This window comes from Lepidothrix coronata, unplaced genomic scaffold (genome assembly GCF_001604755.1).
Source record: "Lepidothrix coronata isolate B3197 unplaced genomic scaffold, Lepidothrix_coronata-1.0 Scaffold249, whole genome shotgun sequence".
NCBI lineage: Eukaryota > Metazoa > Chordata > Aves > Passeriformes > Pipridae > Lepidothrix > Lepidothrix coronata.
Window position 1 is genome coordinate 83360 of NW_016690429.1, and position 24162 is coordinate 107521.

Sequence of the window (24162 nt, forward strand, 5' to 3'; positions counted from 1 at the left end):
GTGGCAGAGACCAGTATAATGTTCCTGTCAGTCTGCAGGGCCAGGTTCTTAGTATGTATTGCCCAATAAAGTACAGCAGCTCTGAAGGAGTGTGTGATCTGTCAAGGAAACTCATTGCACCTCTCAGTGAGAGTCTCCACTGAGATATATGTCCTTGGGTTCTGAGAAGGAGGTACTTAGGAGTAAGGGTACTTATTACTGTTATTATTTACTATTGTTTGGTGCCTGGTGCTGGTAAGCAGTGCAGGTGGCACACACTTCTACCACAGCTCATCAAGGGGGGAAAAAAAAATCCCACCTTGTGCTATAGCACACATCCTGAGCTCTTAAAATGGAAATTTCTGTTCTATCTCTAAGCCTTATTTCTTTTGTAGGCAGAGGTAAGAGTTGCAATGCCAAGTGAATGGTATGTACTGAGTCCATACAGTGGCTCTTTAAAAAATAATTACATATGGTGCAAGAGGGAGAGGAAACCACTCCATTCCTGTAAATGGCCACTTAAGATGTGGAGAATAAATAACTGTAATAAATAATCTGGCATAGCTGAGCTTTAGCATTTAGGAATAAATCAGAACTCTTTCCCCATTGTCTGCCGAGATGCACTGGAAATGAAGTTGGAAGGATAGATTTCCCTCAGAGTTGTGGCAAGGTGTTGGAAAGCCCATGGGAGCGTGTAGGAACCTCCTGTACTCCCGTGTGTTCTGTTGCACTTTCCCTGCACCACCCTTCCCCGTTCACAAGCATGTGCTGCTCTCTGTGAAAGAAAGGAGACTCCCTTAAGTCTCGCTTGCCTCTTGTGAATAAGTGCAAGAACAACGCCGGGGAATAAAGCCTCTGCCGGCGGAATTAACGCGTCCCCAGATCGCTCCTTGGCTGTTCAGACCCTCACCTCTCCATCAGCTCTGCCTTCCCCCCGGCGCTGGTCCACCCTCCTGCCCATTCATTCGCGCTGCCTCTCGCAGCCGGAGCGGCGGCTCCTCCGCGCCGGGCACCGTCTCAGTGCCGGTATTTAAATGCAGCTCCAGTCGCTGGCGAGCGCCTGGCTGGGGCTTGTCACCGAGGGCTGTGTCGCTTTAAGGCATGTGATACTTTCCCGAGCAGGGATGTATTGAAATAAGCTCCGGTACTTCCAGCATCGTAGAGCAGTGTCGGAACCGCCGCCTTCCCCGCACTGCCCGCGCCGGAGTCAGGCTGCTCTGCACTCACACACAGACTGCTCCTCGTCCTTAAGTATCCTGGAAGCTGCAAATTATCTCAAGATCACTTCAAAGGTCTCGTCAAGCAGAAGGTGATGCTAGGAGATGATTTAAAGGTGAAAATGAGAAGGTTTCCACCCCTCAAACCTTGGCCACTTTTCTGACGGCAGAGTCTGAGAGCTCAGATGTCTTCTTTACTCTGGAAACAGGATTTGTAACGAAAAAGAGATTTTTTTTTTTCTACTTTTAATCCTGATAAAGAAGATTATTGGGAAGCTATAAAAAAAATCCCTTATTGTGATACAGATGGATTTAAAAAAGTATTAGATCTTTCCGATGAACACTACTAGAGTGCTCTGCTCTTGGTTGGATTACTCAGGTAAGGAGCTTCTTCAGGATTTCAGATTCAGAAAGCAGATCTGGAACTCATCAGATAATAAGTGGAAAATACTCAGTGCTGTGTTTCTTTACTAATGATAAGATGATCGGTATGTAAAAGTGTGTATGTGACAGCACCTTGCTTACAAACAAGTGCGTGAAGAAATGTTTGTGAGAAATGCTGGTGTTTGAGCAAAGGTAGTTTGAAATAGTGCAGTTTGAGAGAGGTTTTCTGTACAAAGAAAAAAAAAGCTAATAATTAAGGCTGAGAGGGTTAAGTAAGTCTGCTGTCCATGTGCTAAGAATATGATGAGGAAAGACACAGGAGCGTTTAGCAGGCTGTGGAAGTTTGGCTTTGCTTTGCTCTTTGACTGGGATTCTTAAAGTTCGGTTTAAATAACCTGAATAGCTGAAATATCCCTATGTGAGAGTTCACCTTTCCCTCTTACCCTGTGGTATAAAAAGCACAGGAGCACTAAATACGACAAGAAGGCGTTAATTCCTGAAGACACTGGAAGCCTACTGGGACCTCCCTGGTCTGAGGGGGTTGAATCTATTTTGCAAGATAAATAGGTCTAAAAAGAGAGGAGAAAAAGTGCATTATATACTGCAAAGCAAACAGCTGGAAATGAAATTAATTATACACTAAGCAGTGCATCAAGCACTCAGTACAGAGTAAGGAAGAGCCTCATGCTGATCAAAATAATGTTTTGGTATTCTCTATTAATTATGCTTGTCAGTTTATGCGGTTCTTTTTAGCTAATTAGACTTAAAAAGCTGTGCTGCTTTAAAATCAGGGGCAAAAAAAAAATCATATGCATATATTTTATTACCACTGTATTTCACTATTTTAATACTGTTAATTTTCATACTGCAGAAATCCCCCTGATATCACATACAGACTTTTCATTTTTTTAATTTTTTATTTTTTTTTTATTATTTTTTCTTAGCAAAGACATGGTCTTTCCATGTGAGAGATTTAATCTTTCAAAGTCTTTCTTGCTCCGTGAAAATGATGTTCAGCTGATTGGGTTATTAGATAGGGAACAGCATCCCGTCATTGGCTGAACGAGGAGAGTGCCTGAAGTTTGATTAATTTGGCAATATGAAATGCAGCAGAAGGTGTTGTTAAGGGAACTGGACGATGTGTAGCGTAGCTGAGCCTTGCAAACCTCCCAGTCCTTGCAGGCTTTGAGAAAGAGCTGTTGAAGTTAACAAGTCAGAGGGAAATTTAGCCAGTTAGTACAGCCATGAACACAAGTATGGAAAAACATGGTTGTCTGTGTTGGGTGGCCAAGTACAGCAGCACCAGCAGACAAAGAAATCGCTCTTTCCCTCTGCAACGGGAATATTATTAAAATTTTGACACAATCTGCTTTGAGAAAGCATCAAATCTTGTATGGGATCCATCTGAAATTCAATCTGGCCATACTCTGGTCTCTGTGCACGCACAGGTGGAACAAAAGGAAGCTGGATTTCGTCTGAGGATTAGAATGTAATTTTGAGAAACAATTGCTTTGTTTGGTAGACAGAAGCATGATTAATAATTAATGCTTGCAAAAGTAAAGAAACAAACAATAAACTGTTAACTTCTGGGTCCCCATCAGCTGTCCAGTTTTGGGAATGGAGTATTTTTGCAATTCATCTTGGATAACTGAGGATGTTTTATGCCTTTTTGTAATATGTTTAAAGTAGCTTTGATACTGCCTGGACATCATGAGTTTCTCAGCTGGCACTGTGGTTTTTTTTTTTAATTTAATGTATATTTTTTAACTCCCTTGTAAATGCAACTATGGATTAGTGTGGGAATATTTTCCAGCCTCTTTTTACATTGTGGCTTTTTTAGTCCTCAGATTATTACAGTTTGATTTTTACCACTGAATTATTAAAGTTATCCAGGCTCCTGCGTGATGTCTTGTTACCTCAGCTGTCCTTTTTGGGCATGACCTTTGCTGTATAACAATTGCATCCTGCAGGGGGAATAATAATCAAAAGAAATTTAGCAAAAGGAGTGAAAAAGGAAAAAAAAATACTGTTGTAATGGAATCTGACTATTCTGTGTGCTGTGAGGCATTGGGTAATAACGTCTGTCTAATATTTTGTTTAGAGAATGGCAGTGGTCTCTGCAATGTCCTGGGTCCTGTATTTGTGGATAAGTGCCTGTGCAATGCTGCTCTGTCAGGGGTCCCTCCATCACACTTTCCAGCAGCATCACCTGCACAGACCAGGTAGGACTGGGCTCAGCTCTGGGATGCCGGGAGATTGCAGGTTCTCTGCCCGTGCTCGTGTCTGTCTTGATAAATGACTGAGTAATCAAAAATCTTTTTATCATTTAACTTTTATGAGTTGCTTGCCTTTATATTGCACAGCATCTGTTTTTTTTGGTTAGTCTAATGTGTGTTGTTGCTCTGCCAATCCGATGTTGGAATAGTCATCCTTTAATGTCATCTTCTAACAATTTCCCAACACAGGCATCCCATTTTGGATAACTTTTCAGTTTCTATGTCCTTATCTCTATCTCCCCTTCTCCTCACCTGGTGAAGTTCTGGAATGGGTGTGTAACTCAGACATTGTGACAACACAGGTTTGGATAACTTTGCAGTTATCTGACCCAAACTGGGTATGGGTTTGTTACTTGAAACACTGGCACCAAATCTCACTCATAGTCGCCTGTGTTTACTGGAGGTCAGATGTTTGCATAAATGAGTCACACTTATTTTAAGGTTCTCAAGTTTACCTCTGAAAATTGATGGGGTCGCAAAAGTGCAGCCCAGAGGAGAATTTGGGACTGTCTTTCAATGGAGTTAAATGCCTATAAATCAGAATAAATCAGAGTGGAGAACAGAGCTGACTTTGACTGTTGGATCTGCAGGGACAGCACATCAGTGGTTTTATTGTGTTTTTATTAATAGAAATAGATCACGTAAGTTTTTCAGCTGTTAATTGCACTTTGAAGAATGTGCTATGCTAAAAATTGAGGTGTTGGCACATTCTAGCAGAGTATTATCATCTGGTTAAAATTAGATGGGCCAAGAATGTCACTTAACAAATTTGGATCCAAAGAAAGGTGGGAAAGGTTTTAAGAGACATAGAAAGGAAAGATGGAAAATCTTAACTCACAGTGATGAATCATTTAACAGTGTGGCAATTAATACTTGAATGTTTTTTGATCTCATGACATCCCTTCAAAGACAGATGGTCTTGAATCACAGGGCTTTAGTAACCTTAAAACTCAAAGTTTCCCAAGTACATTTCTTGCCCAGAAGTCACAGATATTGGCTTTGTCTTGCTTTCTTGTAATAAAGCATATATTGTATAGAGGAATAGAGCAAAATCTTTGCTAGCCTCGCTCTCAGTACCCATGTTAAAACATCAGCTTAGCCAAAAGTATTTACTAGCTGACACTGGAAGTTTGAGAGTGTTTGAAGTTTGAGTGGTGAGGGTCTTATTTGGGACTTGCAGAGATTTATTACAGTGCAATTGTCAGTAATGCTGCTGGTTATTTGAGTCTGTCCCTAGTGAAGGAAATGGGGAAAAACCAGCAAAGCTAAACAGATATGTAAAAGGAAAATGTAATATCGTTTTAGGGAATCAGTTGAAACAAGTGACATTATGAGAAAAAATGAGAGCTGGGCACATCCAGAGCTCAGCAACATTTGCCTAAGCTTGAAAAATCACCTTTTTTATGAAGCAAGAACAGCAAGACACTGAATGCATACCAAATGTTGGGGAAATGTGAAAAATGACAAAATCTTTCACTCAGAGATGTGCTACAGATAGAGTGAAGGTTTTACAGCTGCCTCATCACCTACTTAGAAGCAGCCAAGCTTTCCCTCCTGCGAGCCTGGCTCAGGCAGCTTCTCCACACCCTACACGAACAAGATTGATGGTGTTCTGATCCCAGGCAGCCAATTTCAGTCTCTCAAGAAATAATCCACTACACTGACAGATGAGTGGAATTTGACATGATGTTCACCTCGAATTCAGATTGTGCTGCACCTGGGAAGTACCAGCTACTGAGTGTCCTTTAGGGAAACTGTTAGGTATTTTGGACAATTTCTGCTGTCACAACAGAAAATCAAGACAGTGTTTTTTATAAGGCCAAGAATTTTCAGTCTGCCAACTGAATGTGAAAGGTTGTACATAAAAGGGATGGAAATATGTTAACTAGCAAACTGAGTGATTTTAATGTATTCAACTGCAGTCCCTGAGCACACCCTATTTTTCATACTTATAATATTAGGAATGCGTGGTTTATTTTTCGTTAGTCACTGTGTAAGTAAGATTAAAATGTCCAGCCAAATAAAAGTGAATAAAAATGGATGCAGATGAGCCAGGATATAATTTCAGTAATTTAATATTTGGTATATGAAACTTCAACTTATTGAATCATGACAAATATAGCTGTAATCAATAGCATGCTCAGCATACCTTTTCTTTCAGTTTGTGGTCTTCCATAGGTAATGAGATGCTCTAAAATAAGAGAATTTGAGCAGTTCAACTCCATTGTGGGGCCACTCTGGTACAAGATAATTAAAAAGGCAGGTTTCACCCCATCTTGTGCTTCTCATACTTGATGAATAGAAGAGCCTCACAGAGCACAGGAAGGTGCAGGTAAAAGATAAAATCCTCTTGGTGTGTATTTAGCATAATAAACTTGAAGTGAACTCAGTGGATTAGCACAGTGAATGTATTCATCTGGACTACTGCAGTAATCCAGTTTTGAAACTCTGGAAATCAAGGGCAATATATAAAAATGTTAGTTTATCATCAGAGATTTCTGAGCTTGTTCTTTTTTTTTTTTTCCCCCTGAAAATTTCTTAAGTGTCTGAATGGGCTGAGCTAGATTTCCACGCACTGTGCAATCACAAAAGCTTAAAGCCTCCTTTTAGTGTAGTATAATTTTTCATTTTTATAATTCAGTACTTCTTTATTCAGTTAGATGGCTTAGCAGAAGGTATGAACCTGGAAACAAATGTGATAAACAGCTCTACCTGACAGTATTTTTGATTGACTGTAGCTTTATTTTCTGTGAAACCTTGGCAGGTGGGCACAGGTAGTAAGGGCATGGTGAATATTGCTTGCTTATAAGATGAACGATGCTATGTTATTTGTGCTTGTTCATTAATTCTTCCTTGTCTCATTAACATGATGAGAAGTTTGAATGCTGTTGTTTAGTACCTTTAAGTATTGGTGCCTTTTCCTTTTGACTTGGATGGGTGAGGAGGAGGAGACTTGAGAGTAAACTGGCAGAACACCATTGCAGTGTAATTCCCCTTGGGTAATATACATGGCTTTCTGCAGGTTTTTTATGACAATATTTCATTTTCATGAAAATCATGTTAGGCAGAGGATGTGTGAAAGCATTCACAGGAAATAACTTTATGTGGAAACAAATCTCCATCTTTTTTCCAAGCATGTCATTTCTGTGTGATTTAAGAAGAAACAGTGGTAATGAAAAGATTTCCACACTGGCTCTTGGACTCTAAGATACACAGAGTTGGCTGTTGAATTGGCCTGAGGGTTAAAGTGGACAGGTTGTGATTTGCAGAGTTATCTGAGTGCCTGTGATAGTTCATTGATCATCTGATTGACAGGATTGACCCTACCCAGAGGTAGGAAGTAGATGCTGGCATTTGGTGAGACAGCAAGATATCAGCAAAGTACAGGATTCAAGTTTTAAAAAAAAAAAAAAACGCAATAAACAAACACCACTCTTTCAATCATGCAGTTCTTGACAAAATTTTGGCTGTGTTTCATAACGAGGCATTATATGCATCAGCTAGTATTTAATCACAGTGCACAACACTGGCTGTGTGTTGCTTGAAAGGACATAGGATTCACCTGTAAGTTTGTGCAAAATTAATTAGGTACACGTTAAGTTAGTTTTGTACACAGTGTAAAGATGTGAGACAAACACAAGCAGAAACATGTACCTACTGTAGCAAATATGTCAATTAAAAATAGGCCTATTCAGAGGAAAAAAATCATGGAGAGAATCAAGGCTGGAATTTTATGATGCTAAACGTAAAGTGCCTTTTATTGTGACAGTAGTTAATGATGTGCCCATTAAAAATCATCTCAAGAAGTGTTTCTCTGTACTTCATCTCACGAGGTGGAAAAATCGGTCTCAAAGCAATTCTGTACAAACTAACAAGGAACATCAACCAAAGGATGCTCTGAGCATGTTTCTCAGTAGACAGCATTTTGCAGAAAGTGGAGTCTGTGGCTGTGAGCAAAAAATGTCTTAGTTCTGATCTTGGCCTTCCCACTGATTTTTATAGCCTTGGGGGAAATTGCATATTTTCACATTTCAAAAGGTCTGCTGTATTCATATGCCCCATATATGTGGCTATTCAGTTTAAAACAGACTGGGAAGAATGTTGGTTTGGATCTAACTCCTCGGAAAAGCGTAAATAAAATGTGTCATTACTTTGTAGAACAATTGAGATTTAGAAGGTGAATTCAACAGGATTTTTGCTCCTCGTATTGATAGAAGCAAGTCTGGGACCAGGTAGTCATTATGTAAAAGTATGCAGTTTCTATGATTACCAAGAATTGTGTTTCATTAATCACATGGTGTGAATGCAAACTGTTGCCTTCAGTACACAACGTCCAAATTGCCATGGGGCAACGCAGCCAGTATCCAGCAGATATTGTCGTGGGCATCAAAGGTGACAAGTAGTGTTTCTTGCTGTATTAATAAAAATGAACAAATTTTTAAGCTCTAAGGTCTGATTTGGTTTTCACTTACACCAGAAATGCACAGGGAGCACAACAGTGTCCTGGTTTGATCATGATCAGAAAAACCTGCTCGTAATGAGCTGTTCCAGTCATTCACTGGAAATCATCTCTCTTGTGATGCCTTTGTTATACACACCTGGCCTTCACAGGCTGTTCTTGAGAATGTGAAGCTACCAACTGCTAAGTAAAGAAATCCAAGTTGGAGGTACCTGCTGTGCTCCTGGTCACATAAAAAATATGTTTGAATGTATGTGGGCATGTATTTTGTGTGGACAGAGAACTGATGTAACAACTCAACACTTAAGGATGATGTAGGGTTTATAAGCAGCATGATAGCAATGAACTGCCTGCTGTGCTTGTGTGATACACTTGTTTATAGCAGCAGACCTTATCAGAAGTATTGTACCCTGTAATTTAGGTTTTTTTATGGTTTGGGGGTTTTTTTGTTTGTTTGGTTTTTTGTTTTTGTTTTGTTTGGTTTGTTTTGTTTTCTGAGAAATCAAACCTCCAAAACAAAACCGGCATGGCTACAGGGTGTGCTTGCAGGCAGTTAGCTGTGGGGGTTTGGGGGGGTTTGTAAGCTATTATTTAAGACACAGAAGCCCTTTGAAGTAAAGGGGAAAAAGTGTAGGTAGGTAGTGCCAGGGAGCAGCCAGAGCTCATGGGATGGTCAAAGGCAGGAGGAGAAGGGAGTGCAGCTGTGAGGCTCTCAGCAATTTTGCAGGTGGAGGAAAGCTGTCACCAGTCATGCTGCTGAATGTGATGCCTTGTTACTTCTGATCCAGGGAGATGAAGCAACCTGAGGGGGAGCAGGTGTTGCAGCTCAATGGACTGTGAAGAGCAGCATGGCCAAGGTGTGCAGTGGGGCACTGAGCAACTGCTGTGCCCAGCAAGGTTCCACGGGAGCTGCTGGAGGAAGGGCTGCATTCCCTGTGATCACCCTCGCAGCACACCTGGTGCAAAAGAGCATTGGCAGGGTGCTCATGGTGATATTTGGAGAGATGTGATGTGCCTCCCTCATGTGTGGTTCACACGGGCAGTGCCAGTGCCCTTGTTCTGTCCCCTTGCTCTGCCCTTTCCTGCTGGCCATGCTCCCGTCCCCATCCCGTGCCACTTCAGCTGTCCCTCAGGCCCCTCTGCAGGCAGACACTCAGGCAGGTGCAAAGCACATCCCTCTTGGTGTGACAGAAGCTGTTCTAGGGAAATAGGGATCAAAAATCACCTCTTGCTGCGCTGGCCTCGGAAGCACCTACTGCTCCCACCCTGGTGTGCTGAGCCTCCAGCTCCAAGTGCAGCCCTGGGGCCTGGGTGAGTCATGCAGGGACTATTTGGAGCTCGCTGTCATGGCGTTAAAGATTGTGAGAATTCATACTATGGTGGCGAAGTCCCAAGGAAAATTTGGCACCTACAAGTATAAGCCCCAAAAGCAAACTGTGTTGCTCTGTGCTGAAGTATTTCTGCTGATAGCATCAGAAACCCGCCTTTAATGATTAGCCTCTTTTATCCAAGGCTCATTTATATTTTAAAAGGCAATATCCAAGTGCATTTCCTCATAAGACAGATGTGTTTTCTCCCATTAAGTTTCATATTGTTTTATCCTATCTTGTCTATAATCTTCGTGGTTTCCTTCTGAATGTTTTTGTTTCCGCTATGTTGTGAAACTAAGCTTTGCTGTGAGCAAGATTTATTTTCCTGGTGGGATTCAGCATATTTTGCTGTTTTCAGATGCTCTATGCAGATTCTCTCCAGCTGAACTTATTCTTTTGCATGGGAGTGATGCTGGAGATTTCTGTTCATGGAGCCCTAGGTAGGGACCACGAGGGCTGCAGCGCCGCTGGATTCCAAATTTATGAGACTCAGTCAGTGATGCACAGTGGGGAATTGGGGGTGTAAATTAAGCTGAATGGAGTTGCAAAGCCCAATGTATGTATCTGTGACTCATATTTCTACGCTCTATTTAGAAGATTGTTTTCTGACATCTCTCTCTCGCCTTCTATATCTGTTTTGGAATAGCAGTTTTTCCTTTTTCCTTCGCAGTGGGTAAAGAAACCAGTCCCTGCCCTTCTTGAAAGGTCAGTTTGGTGACAGCAGGTGCAGGATGACTGTTGCTGTCATGCTAATCAATAACTGTGTCCTAGTATTCCACTGTAATCCTTATATTACTTTGAGAGAACAGCTTTGCTTGGGAACTGAATTGATGGCAGGAATGGAGGATTTGAGCAGTTTTTGGATGATGTGAAAATGATTCCTTGAGAATCACCAGGTGAAGTGCAGTACACAGCCAATCTGTTATCTGAGGTGGGTGCTCTTGTTGTGGTGTCTTGTCTTTGAGCTACAAGGTGAATAACCTGCTTTCCACGAGCAGCTCCCCCCAGCCATATGTGCTGGGTGCTTCTTGAAATTGTGCATAAATATTTCTTCCATGAGCAGTGAAGTTTTAGTGCATATCATGCACCTTAACTCTCACTAAATGAATAGGCAATTAAACCCCAGCTTAAGTAGTGATCTTTGTCTCTTGATTACTAGGGGAGCTGTTGGTTCAGATCGAAGAATGCTTTTAATTCATCCTCTTGCATAATCCAAAGCTCCTACTGGATTAATTTTGTTTTCTGTAAATGACAAATCTGAATCAAGAGCCTTCATTGTGAACCTATTAAAACATGGTGAGCAAAATACACTTTGCAGTTAAATTGTGTAAAAGTTATATCAATGAAATGAAGAACTTGATTGGAAAACTCCTGTGAGCATACATGTCAGTCTGTTGGAAAATGGGGAACCTGGGGTTGTGATTTTCTATGCTGTAAATAATGTCAGCAGCCAAAGGCTCTATAGATCAGCCTGAGTGCAGGCAAGAGCCTCAGGATCTAAACTGCACACACTCTGATAAAACTTTTTATTATTTTTTTGGTGTCCTCATTAATGCTCTCCAAAACTGCTGTTAAATATTTCTGGCAAGCAAGGCTTCAGTGTAATTGTACTGTGTTGTTCAGGATTTATTAATTATAATCTTTTCTCGCAGAGTCTATTTATATTTGATCATGACATTAATTGGTTGCCAAAACAAACTAGAGTTAATGGTGTTTAATTAAGTGGTTGGGAGCAAGCAAGGACAGTTTATTTGGAAAATCGGTTTCATTGATTTATATGTTTGTTTCTTAAAAGAACATGCACAAATGAAAGGAACCTTTTGGTTAACACCTCTTTCCCTACATGCTGCCCAGGAACCACCAATAACACAGCTGTGGCTTTGAACAGATTCAAGAGTTGAGAAGTATCTGTAGTGTATATGTTTGCCTAGATAAACGTAGTAGGAAGTAAATGTTCACATTCTGAATCATTCTGAATTTAAATAAAACTTTAAACCATATGGAAATGAGATCAAGTAATACTGAAAATAGAAGTAGGGTGTTCAGAACACTGTATTTTGAAAAATGCATCTCTCGTCTGGCTAAGGGTGCTGTGGGTAAGGAGGGTATGGTAAAACACTAAAATATGACAAGGCAAATATCTCCTATAATTTTGTTAATACAATATATCATTGTATTGCTATGATATAATAATTTCTATGTTTTTCATCATATGTTTCAAAATTGACTAATTTTACAGTTCAGAAGCTCTTGAACTTCTGTTTCCTGTTTTAATATTAAAATTGGAACTGAGTCGAAAATTCTGAGGACTTAACATCCAGGGTTTTTCTGTTTTGGTCAGTGGTTTCACTGTTTGTTTTGTTTAGTGTTTTTTTTTTAATGGAGAATCAGTTTCCTAAGTTGAAACTGTGATTGAAAAAGTAGTTTGATATCTTTATGCCTTACTTTTGCCCTGATATTCCTCATTGGCTGTGTAAGGTAGCAGCAGCTACCCAAAACAATACATCAAAATCCTGTGTGAAAGTATAACTTTAGATCTGCCGGTGGCTGTTTCTTTCCCAAGGGGAATCAAGTCCTCACAGACTTCAAATCCAAAACCAGTGTGAACATGAGGAAGGTCCTGTGTGTCCTTCTGGCTGGTACCAGCTCTTGTTTTGGTTTAGAGTAGCACTGAAATGAAAGAAAGTCTAATGTTTACAGAAGTTACCTTTTTTTTCTTTTGACAAGGATACAGCTTTTATTAAACAGCAGAGATCTGGGGGTGGGGAAATCTTGCTTAAATCATAAGCTATCAGGGCTACACTGCCACTGTTTACTGTGACTATCATTAGTTCATTAAATCCCTCTTTTTGGTTAGCTGCATGGGAGACTTTCAAATCTGGGGAGTCAGTCAGCCAGAAGTTGCTATTGTGTGTTAAACAACAACAAAAAAAGGATGAGTTGAAGCTAACAGAGGTTTCTGAGTTTGCAATTGGTTTCAGTGTGCCAGGGCAGGAACTGACAGAGAATGACTGTCTAAGCCAGCTCCCACATCTGTAGTATAATTATTTCTTTAGTAATATCCTCTTTTTGTGACATTTTAAAATGCAGCATTTTTGTTCCCTTAGGTAATTAGAAACTGTCTTTCCACGGCTGAAATCTCAGCGCTTTCTCCATCAAGTCAGCTGCCTGGGTGGTGTTTATCTTAACCTTGTTTTGAGTTTCTCCAACAAATAGATGACTCCTTTAGTTCTAATTTAGTTTCTCTTGGTATTTCTATTATCTCTTTCTAGTTGGCAGGCAAGGAAATCAGATGTGCATCGAATGAAACCATTTGTCATGGATTAGTGCATGCAAATGTCTTGATAACAGCAGTAGACCAAAGCTGTGAGTGTCTGAGTGCTGACTTAGGAAGAGAAAATTAACAAGGCCAAACCACCACTGATAGCTGTCCCTAAATGAGATTATTCAATGCCTAGAAGCAAGACGAGGCTTTTCTGTGCCCTCCCTTGACATTTGTCCTCGTACTGAAATCTTTAGACATTAGGGAAATTCACAGTGAAGTGGGGAAGTGTCCATGGGAGCTCATGGCTTTCCCAGGACTACACACCAGCAGGATCTTCCCTCTGTCCAATAAAACCTGTCTGTATGCCCAGCAGAGGGGAGGGATGGGGCTCATAGCTGGGCAAAAGAGAAAATCATAAATGATCCTCCAGGGTGTATATCCCTATCACAGCACACTGGGAGTCAGGAGAGCTGCCAGGCAGGATACTTAAATGAATCCTCTTGAGGAGGAATGTATCTTCCTCAGTGTCTTCTTTGGAAATATTTTGCATTTCCCTCTTTCCCTGAGGGCAGAATTGGGTAATTGTTTAATGCTGATCTCCTACTGTTGATAACAGGCTGAATTGAATGAGTTGACAGCAGTTTTTAGATATTTATCTCATGCTTGTCGTTGTTACTCCAGTTCCTTTATGAGCCTGGTTGGACTCTTTTCAGTCCTAAAAGGTGAGCTCTGCCGAGTTCCCCACTCAAAGGATGGTGTGAGGAAGAGCTGAAACAGTTGTAGGAAGGGAATTTTGAGACCCCCTGAGTGGGAGGAGACCGTGAACAGTGAGCATCCTGAGCACATTGTATTTCTAACCATCCCAAACCACCCTTTGGAGATCACCAAACACAGGTACTGTAATTCAGTGTAAGGTCCACAACCTAGGCAGATAACCTGCTGTTTTCTGTAGGTTTTCACCCTGTTTCAATCTCTTTTTTTTTCTCCCCTTAACTGTTTCGTGTATTTCTAGATTTGTCTCCTTTCCTTTAAATCAGTTTCCTTTATTTTCTCTAAATCTTCCTTTATGTAAGCTCTTATGGCTCTCATTTTTGGAAAAGGCTCTCTGAACTTCCTCCTCTTAGTCAATGCACCTTGATGTGATGTTTAAACAACAAAATTCCACTTGATTTCATCCCAACTGGAACACCAGTGATACTTTAATGAAGTAAATAGTTTAAAACATTTCTATTTAGAAAGAATCAAAATGTAGTTATTTCATCAAAACATTTGAAATGCTAAAATACACCTCCTACTTCCTGATGGTGACACCACAGTTAAAGTGTTTTCTAAGAAAAATCGGGAAAAATATAATTTATAACCTTTTTCACTCATAGGAAATACTGTTGATCAGAATATTCCAATGGAAAAAAATTCACAGCTACTTTGTGCCTGTCTCTACAGAGTGTATGCAAGGCAATATTACTATAATAGTGTTTTTTTGTTTTCTTACTTCCTTCCCCTCTGCTTTTATGCTTTGATTTTGTGTATTTGTATTGGAACCAAACCTTCATCCCTTACATCCCCCCAAAATTTCTCCCTGTTTCCATGCTGCACTGTAGTCAAGACCTCTTGCTTGAGGTCATGATGTTACCACAGACACAAGCAGGTTGGTCAGACAGGGTGATGCAGACTCTGGAAAGCAAATTCTTGACTGAGCAGGACCAGTTCTGAAAATGAACAAATGCTGGTGATAAAAATAGGTGCAAATGAAAGGGAATGGGATTCTGCTTCAGTTGTAAATTATCTGATGGCTTCCTCTAGTATAAGAGTTCCCTGACTTTTTAGAGTGCACTTAATTGGCTGTGAACTGCCTGTTGCTGCAGCGTTTAGTGGTGATGTACCTTCTACGAGCAGGGTGGTATCGAGCAGTTCTTTGTACCAGTCCTAATCCTCTGAGGTTCAGGCTGTGCAAGTTCCCCCTAAACCCTGTTCTTATGTAAAACAAATTGTTTCCTATGTTCCTTTTTTGTTTTCTAGTCTATCAAAGGAAAAGGTGTAATCTATAGTGTCTAGAGATGGAAACAAGCTACAAAGCAGTATCACATTTATACTGAAGTCCTTCTGAGGAGGATTGTATGTCTTTAGTATGCTGCTCCCTACATCTGAGGGGCTGTGTTCTTTAACAGGTGAGAAGAGATTATCCCTTAGTCCTGACAGAATCTGTGAATCAAAGTCTGTTAGGAGAAAAACTCATACAGAGTTTAAAATGGAAACCTGCTTTTAAATGTAACTATAGCAAAATAGTTTTCTCTGAATAACACAGTATATGAATTAGTATCTTAAGTTTCACAAATCTTACTGTAAACTGTGTCCTGCCTGATTTTCAGGTGCTTTAAAGTCCAGATTTTATATAGGAACCCAACAAAGATATGAACAAAACTCAAATATGCCTTTATCAGGAGAGATTATTCCATGTTCTGATGGAACATACAGGTCTCAGAACATCATTGCTATACAGACAGAATAGTTTTATGGGGACCCAACCAACAGTGGCCTTTCTGTTTGGTCCATTTTTTTATCTTTCTGGCCAACTCAGGGACAGTCGATCCCCCTGTGCAGCATCCAGCACTGGAATAGACCATCTGAGAGAGCAGATCTCCACCATGATCATTTTTATGGCAGCTGAGATGTAAACAAATGAGGGTTTGTTACTCTGTTCCTAACTTGGTCTCTCTAAGTGATAGGGTGGCTGCCAGACACTGTCCTCCCAGCTGGTACCCAGAGCAGGCATCCCAACCCTGGTGCTCTGTCCCTGGCATGGCTTGATGTGCAAGTGCAAGTGTTGCTGTGAGCTGGGTGATGGATCATGGAGCCTCTCAGCTCCCTCTTTTCATGGAATCAAGTGCTTTGCTGTAAGCCAACTTCACACTGGCTTAGCTTCCATGGTGGTTAAGCTGTAATCTATCAGACTGCCCTGGCTGGGAGGTGTAAAGAGCCTTCACGTTCACTTACTGCTGCTCAGCTGACAAACAAGTTGTGCTGTTGCAAGGAATGTTTCCTGTGTCCAGGCTCTCAGCTGAACAGGCAGTGCAGGGTTTATTCAAATGTAGACCTTCCCACTTGTTACTGAATTGCTTCTTTTAAAAGATGAGATTGGGCTTTTCCTAGGACAAAAAGGCTCCTCTTTAATTATGTTTCTCACTTGAAGACTACACTTCCCACCAGAGTTTAGTGCTGTGCTTCCAGTCCTTCACAGGCAGTGTAACATGGATTCTGCATAACTCAGTGCATTTTTTTGAAATGTGTCTGACTTGCAAATATTAACTGCCTGCTGCTATCTCAGTGCACTTGCAGGCCAGCTACAGCAGCATGAAAACTTTCATTTTCTATAATTGTAAAAAAACCCCACCTTAATCATAATCTCTTGCTTGCTTCTGAAGACATAAATTCCTCCGGGGAAAGACCTAGTTCTGTCCCAAAAGAGGACTGTGATCTGGAAATCCTGAATGGAAAATAACCTGTGAATGATGTCTTGTTTGGTCCAGTCAAAGGTGTGGGAACACGCACACACTTGGGATAGATGCTGTTAAGGTCCTGCATGTCCTTCCCCACTAATGACCATTTTTGGGCTGCAGCTGTGGAAGCTGACTGCAGAAGTTTTTCTTCTCACTTGTTGGAACCTGGGAAAGGTCTTCTCCATAATTTATCTTTGTTTTGGCAACACAGAAGCTCAGAGGTTATGTAGTTATTGACCAGTATTCTTGTTCCTTGTCAGGACTCTGTGCTTTCATAGGGGCACAGCATGAGTCCAGTGTACCAGTCCAGATGGGGGCCACCAGCTTGGACTGTGGAATCCTGACAAGGGATCCTTTTCCAGAGGGTCCTTTTCCTCTTGTGCAATGGAAAGATGACTGAGCATCAGCCGATGCCCACTGCCTGGCTTGCAAAACGTATTCAGAGGCTCTTGGTAGGCTTTGAGAATCAAACTAGGATTTGATTTCATCTGTACTGATAAATTAATGTGAAAAATGCTCATTGAATCTCTTGTGGAGATAAGCTTTCATGTGCTTGAGTAATTGTAGCAAATTTTCTTTTCTATTGTGACAATTGTTTGTTTATTTTTGCAGTTTGATGGAATACAGGAGGGTAACAGTCTACACTTTGCAAAGCAGTGTTTCTTTTGTTGTGTGACTAAAGCAGTGTAAATAATATAATTCTTTTCTATGTGACAGCCAAAGCAAGATATCAAGTGTTGGTTTGGTGCAGCATTTACATTTTGAAGTTAGTTAAGAACAACTCGATTGTTCTTCTGACTAACTGGAAAAGAAAAAAAAAAGAAAACAAAATCTGAAACAATTTGACAAATTTATAAACACTGAAAGAGCAGCAAGGAGAAAGCAAGATTAAATTAATAAAAAAAGTCTAGAGATTGTACTTCTTCTTTCCTTACATAGATTTAATTCAGAGTATCTCTAACCAGAAACCACGTTCTGCTGTAGAGTTGACCCTTCATCTTTCTTCCCAAAGTAGAGCTGTGGAGTTAAGATATGACTGGTAGAGAGAGTAACTTCCAATGCCTCTTCAGTTTTCCATTTCAAATAAATAACTAAGAGAGTAGGGGCTGAACATCAGCGTTTTTCTCCTTCACCTGCTATGAGACAGCAAAAAGAGCCAGTCCATTGCTCTCAGTCTCCCTGGTTAAGGTGGTGTTTTATAGAAGGTTGGATGGGCTTTGAGACAACCCCTAACCCTGCCAAAAACTGAGGAGATGAACAAGACAGATCTAAAATCCCTGTCCCTGAGGCTGAGTGCACAGAGCTGTGATCTGAGCTCGTGGTGGCAGACGCTGGTCATTGAGAACTAAATGCATGTGAAAAAGAGGCTTCAAAAAACAAAGGATGTGTATTAAAAGCACAACTTCTTGCAAAGTTTACCCTCTTTGGGTAAAAGCACACTTTGGCTGGTTTTGCTTCTCTTGCTTTCAGAAGAAAGCTAAATCACTGCCCGCTAATTGTCAGCGCGGTGCAGGAGGCAAAGCCTTTCTGCCGTTGTGTTTGAACACAAGGCTTGACCTGCGGCTTCCCTTCTGCTCTGTTTGTGTTCTGGATGAGGCCAAGGCTGCACCAGCCACAGCACAGCCCTGCTCACGGCCTCTCTTCATCCATTCAGAAAGAAGCAGGAGCCCACAGAGAGGGAAAGCAAAGCTTTGACAAACCGATGTTTGTCTGCAGTGCGGTTGTGTTTTGCTGACTTCAGTCGTCTCAAGACCTTTGCTAATTGAATGAGCCCATTTCACTTGTCAGGGTGACAGTTATCTGAGTCAGACACCAGTACTCCTTCTCCTTTAATATACATCTGCAGCAGTTAGTTTGCTGTCCTTGAAGAAACACAGACTGAAATATAATTTTATTTTGAGAGTTGCTTCTGGGAGTTTTTTTACAAAGTATTAGAAATATGTTTCTTTATCTCAGTGATAGCATCTGCTTTTGTCATTTTTATGTAAACTCAGCTCTGATTTGCACAGCACCACTGTTCTCCTCTTCCAGGGAAAGCACGATTGTCTATCAGCAGTGAAGCTCTGTGCAATCTAATATTAATCGTTGTCTCCAGCAGTTGTTTAAACTGTATCTAATTGTGCCTTTTTCACTGCAGGTTCCTGGGAGGGTGGAGGGGATTGTAGTGGGATTCCTACCTGGATATATTTGTTTTAAAATAGTAAATGAGTTACTTAGAATAAATGAGTTGAGGGTTATGTGTCAGGAGACCTTTACTGAAATATGTAAACTTGTAACAAAAAAACAAACCAACCCCCCCCAAAATAAGCAAACCACACATAAAACAAATAAAAACCCCACAAAAACAAACAAAAAAACCCAAACCCCAAGGAACCACAACAAACTTCTGATAGGAACAACCAGTTTTAGCAGGATCCAAATGTTGGTAAGACAGAATGAGAGGTTGAGTGATGGAGCAGCTTTGGCATCCAGCTGGGGCCAACCCACCCCACCAAGGTTTGTTATTTCTTCAGCAGCACAAAGCACAAACCTCTTTCCAAAGCCTTGTGATTTCTGTAGAAGGCCCATCCCCGTTCTGTGTGATGTCTTTTCATGTTGTTACCCAGCTCAGTGGATGATCTGTAGCTGTCAAATCTTAGAGCCCCAAAGTTCTGCCATCAGAAATAGAATGGGATGTAAAACACTTAGGATTGGTTTTGATGGCCCTTCATGTGGAATAGAAAATGTAGATTCATTTCATAGCTGACAAAGAGCTGATTATTTATGTTTCTTAGAAAACAACTAAGAACGTCCAAGAATCTTTTTTTACCATTATGGATGACTTTCCTTGTATTTTCACATCGTTCTTTTTGAATCATGACAAACTGAGATTAAACAACAAACAGCCCTGAGATGTCATTTTTTCCCAATGATTTGCATAGGATGGTGCCCATAAATTATAACGGCAGCTACTGGATACTGTGAATGTACAAGTACTTTATTTGTGATAGAGTTTTGAGAAACATCCTGTGAATTGTATCTGTGGAAGATAAAGGTGCTATCCCATAAAAAAGGTGCTTAACATTTTCAGGATGCTAAACCATGAGGAAAGAGTGCTAATTTCTTTTTTTAGTATGAAGTTTTATGCTGGATTGTATCACTCTCTGCTCACCTCTCTTCTTATATCTTTAATGTCAAAAGAACAAAAATCCACCCAGTTTAGGCCATCCTCTGTCTGAAGCATCTCCTCCTTCTGTAAATGGGAAGTTTGGGAAAGATGCTGTAAGAAAAGGAGGCTTAATTTTTCTCTGCTGCAAAGCCTCCTTATTTATGGCTGCTGTTATTTCATGCATTTCCTTTCATTACTCCTTGAGGAGGGTAGAGGAAGGGGGCAATGTATTATCACTCAAAATCAGAATGTGTGGATATGCACATGGCCAGGCATGTCCAAACTTTTTGTTCTCTGTCGGGCAGGAATATTCACTACAAGCCTCTGTACGTAGTGCAGAGTCCCATTTTTAGTGTACAGAGCTGGTTTCATTCACTTTCTTCACATAACGTTGTCCTTTCTCCTCCCTTATTTCTTGTCTGCTCCGTGTGGTCCATAGTGGGGATGTTCACAGCAGCAGGGTTTGTCACTCTCCTGGGTAACTCAGTGCCAAAAGTTTCCCATCGGCTGACCGGGTCTTGCAGTCAGTTGTTCAAATCATCACAAGGGTTTGGGGTCTGGCTGTATTCCTGCTGGTCCTGATAAAGACTGAAATGTTTTCAGTTGTGCTATTGCTGAGAGCATCTTTCCTCATTGTACAAGTGCCAGTCTGGAATGAGATGTTTCCCCTGGGACTGTGGCTTGTCACGGACCAAAGCAGCGGGAACAGCACTGTAAGGGACAGCAGAAAATCCCTGGTGCTGCCTTGGCCAGGGAAAATGGATGTTACTGCCTTCTTCAGATACTTTCTCCCACACAGAGAGAATTTCTGCAGTTCCCCAAATAGCAGTGAAAACATCTTTGTAGCTGCAGTGACAAGGTGTGGCAGTCACTGCCCTGGCCAGGGTAGCAGCGGCAACACGAAGGCAGTGCAGGAGCTCAGCATACCCTAATTTTCCTTGTTTCTTGTCCCTGCAGCCCTCAGGGCAGTCTGGCTTTGTCTGCCCTCAGGGCACAGCTCTGTCAAGCTGTGAGTGGTGAGCTGTGGACCCAGTGGAGCAGACATTGTCCTTGTCTTCTGCCATCACAAGGCAAAGGCAAAGCCCCGCTGGCCTCAGGGGTGACAAGGTGCCATCACAGGTATTCCTTTAGGTTATATGCACTCACTCCATGGACTGGAAACACTTCTCAAATTCCCTGTGTTGTTTTTTTTTTTTTTTAATCTGCCTACCCTCACCCCAATAAGGAAGCTATCCACTTATCCACTTCTGATGTTTTTGTTTTTACTTTCTGTGTTCTGGTGTCCACAGCTAGGCAGACCTCCCAGGGATCATGTTGTCTAAATGAAACACTTAAAATCATAAAGGACAGATGTATGAAACCTGAGAACAATATCAATTATCCTGCCTTTTTTCATCTCTAGAAATGTTTTTCTTATTACATTTTGAATTAGGATTCCTGTAACAAATTCTAAAATACAGATATGGACTCAAGTGCAGAAACTGCCCAAAGTGTCATAAAGTCCACTATGACTGTTTCTGTCAATATTTAATATTTGGGTAAGTGCAATTCATGCCGTAAACAAAGCCATGGTAAATTGGGGGAAGGTAGTGCTTGTATGTCCAGAACACAGCTTTACATCCATGGCCTTACTATAAGCCAATTAATTTCCTTCCTGGCTTTTCCCACAAATCCATGGATTCCTCCCATGGAGGTTTCAGGCACTATACCCTTCTGTATGTGTGGTAAGATTAAGAAGCTTCAAATCCATAAAATCAATCCACCTGGTGATCTTCTGATAAATAACGCCTGAGTTTATCGTTTTTTCAGCTTTGTAATTTGGATTTACAGCTGTTTGGCCACCTTGGTGGGCAGAGGGGTAAATCTCCTGCCCTCGGGAGCCTCCAGCTTGGCAGCACCTCTCCTGTGTGTGATGTTCAGAGCCTGGCAGAGAGAGGATGCTCCTGTCCTCCCCAGGAGAGACCAATGATTCCCTGCTCCTGGTAGTTGGCTGTGACTGAGGATTTGAGGTAGTAACAGGTTTTCTTTACAATAAGCATGCCAAACATTTTGGTTCCATCACACTTCTGGCAGTGATAGATATATTAATTAGCATTTTTATGGCATAATAGTCTATAGCCTTAAAATGTCAAATTGTGAGCACATTTGTAGATTAGGTTTAACTATTAGTGCTTTTCCAGGAATTTATATGTAGATATGTATTATTTCTTTATTAGCAGTATTAAATCATTGTAGTTGAAGAGTTATACATCTGTTCTTTATTCATTTTTCCCCTTCCACCAGAAACATGCAGACATCACAGCATCTTGCCCAGCTGTCAGTATTTGAAGAATTTGAAGATATTTTCTCTTTTTAAGTCTCTTATGTAGCTTTATAATATGGAGGAGTGGAGGATGTAAAGGTTTCATCAGTATGATTTCCCCTAACTTAATTTATATTTCTTAATTTTTCGAGGAGGGAAACTTCCATACCTGTCAGGAGAAAAAAAAGAGGTAGACTATGAAACATTGTCCTTAATGGCAGCAATGAAAGTGTTCTGTGATTTGGGATGTTAGAGCAAGTCTGTTGGGAAATGGATTAGTAGGCCAGGAGAGGGTATTGTGATCAAAGTGCATAGTAAATTAATTTACCTCACACTCCTGAAATTTATCACATAGGTATCACCTCTACACGTGTAAAGATATACGAGTATGGATGTGATATTGCTCTAGTGCTTATAACTTATTCCTGGACCTAAATAATTTAACACTCCTGCTTTAACCTTATTGAAATATTAAAACTCTGCCATTCCTTAGATTTGCCTTTGTTACAACTGTTACATTACATTTTTGTGTCATTATGACACCGGTTGATAATTGCAGCCCAGACAGGTCTTTGGCTGTTTGAATAGAGAGCAAAGCTGGTTTTGGCTGGTAAATGCTAAGCAATTTCTTGATGAACAAGGACACACTTCATAAAGAAGGAGGAATGACAGATTCACTGACATCAGGAGCCTTTTTTAAAAGAAGGTTTTCATTTGCTCACTCTTGCAACTTTTGGCTTGCAGTCATTTCCCATCTCTAGAGCAGTTCTGAGTGGTTTTTCAAGTTGCTGTAGTTATGCTGCTCAATTAGACTTGGCTGGTAAACAATTCATTAAAATTATCTACTTCAAAGCAAGATGAAAGAAGTCTTTCAGAGATTTTGATGGAGAATGGAACAAAATAAAGATCCATCTATTGTTGAAGGGCCTCTAGGTCGGGAAGTGGAGGTGGCGCAGTGAAGTTGAGCATGGGAAATTCACAGTTATGCCCTGGCCTGAATTAGAGGGGGGAAGACTTTTCCTTTTCCACTCTTGTGCCAGGATAGTGCCCTGACAAGGGGCTCTGCTCTCTCTGTGCCTTTGACCAAAAACTGGCTCATTCTTCAGCACCTCTTTCCCATCAGAGTGACTGCCAAGTGACTCTCCTCCTCGAAGTTTAAGCTGTACAGGGGATGTGCTACCAGGTGACAAAAAGATTTCCTAAATAACAGTCACAATTAGCTTAGGGACTGTGCTCAGTTCAGTTAAAGTGAGCTGATCCCTGTTGCTCCTGGAGCTGGCAGGTAGAATGCTGCAGAGGAAAGGGTTTGCTCTTCTGCCATCCCACAACCTCTTTCCAATGATTCCTTGGCTCCTGTTTGCAGAACCCACAACTTCTTCATCTGGAATCCCTTTATTGCCTGCATTCCTCTAATTAATTGCTTATCTCCAGGTCTTTTAAAAATCTGTTAATTGGTGTATGTAGCTGTCTGTTTCCCCTAAAGTCTGAAACCATTTTATGTACATCTTATCTAAGTGTACAATCAGCTAAATTAATACTAATTACAGTTTCCAAGGCTCTCCTGAATTCATTTTCTGAAGAGAGAAAAGTTTTCTTTATGGTTATTTATGGGTAGAGGTCATGAATATTTCCGTATTAATCTTTTTTGATTGCTAACACCTGATAACTCAGATTGCTTCTTCCTACAGTATTTTTTGTTCAATTAATTTGCTTTTACTGCTGGATCTAACACACATGCTGCTCTAGTAAATCACCTACTAATGAAAGTACATCTCTTTAAATCAGTTCAGACCTGCCTTGTTAGACTTCCCCTTGAGGAAAAATGTGTACCTGAAAACACTTACAGAAAATTCAAATAAAAACCCAGTTACTCAGATATTTCATTTTATCTGAAGTTTTTGGAGTGAAACATTGTCACCTTGAACTTTTTTGAGATGTTGACATCAACATGAGTGGTTCTGACCATCCTCTGCATAATTTTTTAAGTGTATTTTTTTAGCATAGAATTATTAGTGTTTCCTGCAGGTTTTTGTTTATTTAAGTCATAGCGCTCAGAAACGGCAGTAACAGTGTGAAAATACAACACATCAGGTATCAGGGCAGCAGAACAAGGCAGATTCCATCACCTGGGATTGGCTGCAGGGAAGTCTGTGGGAAAACAAACAAAACCATGAAGGTGGCACTGTTTCCAGAAGATCAAGGAGTGATGAGGTGGTGTAAACACTGGAACTCAGACTACAAAACTGGCAAGAAAAAGGTGATAAG

The 24162-nt window shown here is 40.8% G+C and overlaps 1 protein-coding gene across 1 annotated transcript in view; it reads left to right on the forward strand.

Annotated features, from left to right (window-relative positions):
* Positions 1-775: 775 nt before the first annotated feature.
* FAM19A1 (family with sequence similarity 19 member A1, C-C motif chemokine like) overlaps positions 776-24162 on the forward strand; it is a 221761-nt gene continuing 198374 nt past the window's right edge. The window contains exons 1-2 of the mRNA XM_017835159.1: positions 776-1575; positions 3682-3802. Coding sequence (XP_017690648.1) covers positions 3685-3802 — 118 coding nt within the window. The 5' untranslated portion in view covers positions 776-1575; positions 3682-3684. The remainder of the gene's footprint in view (positions 1576-3681; positions 3803-24162) is intronic.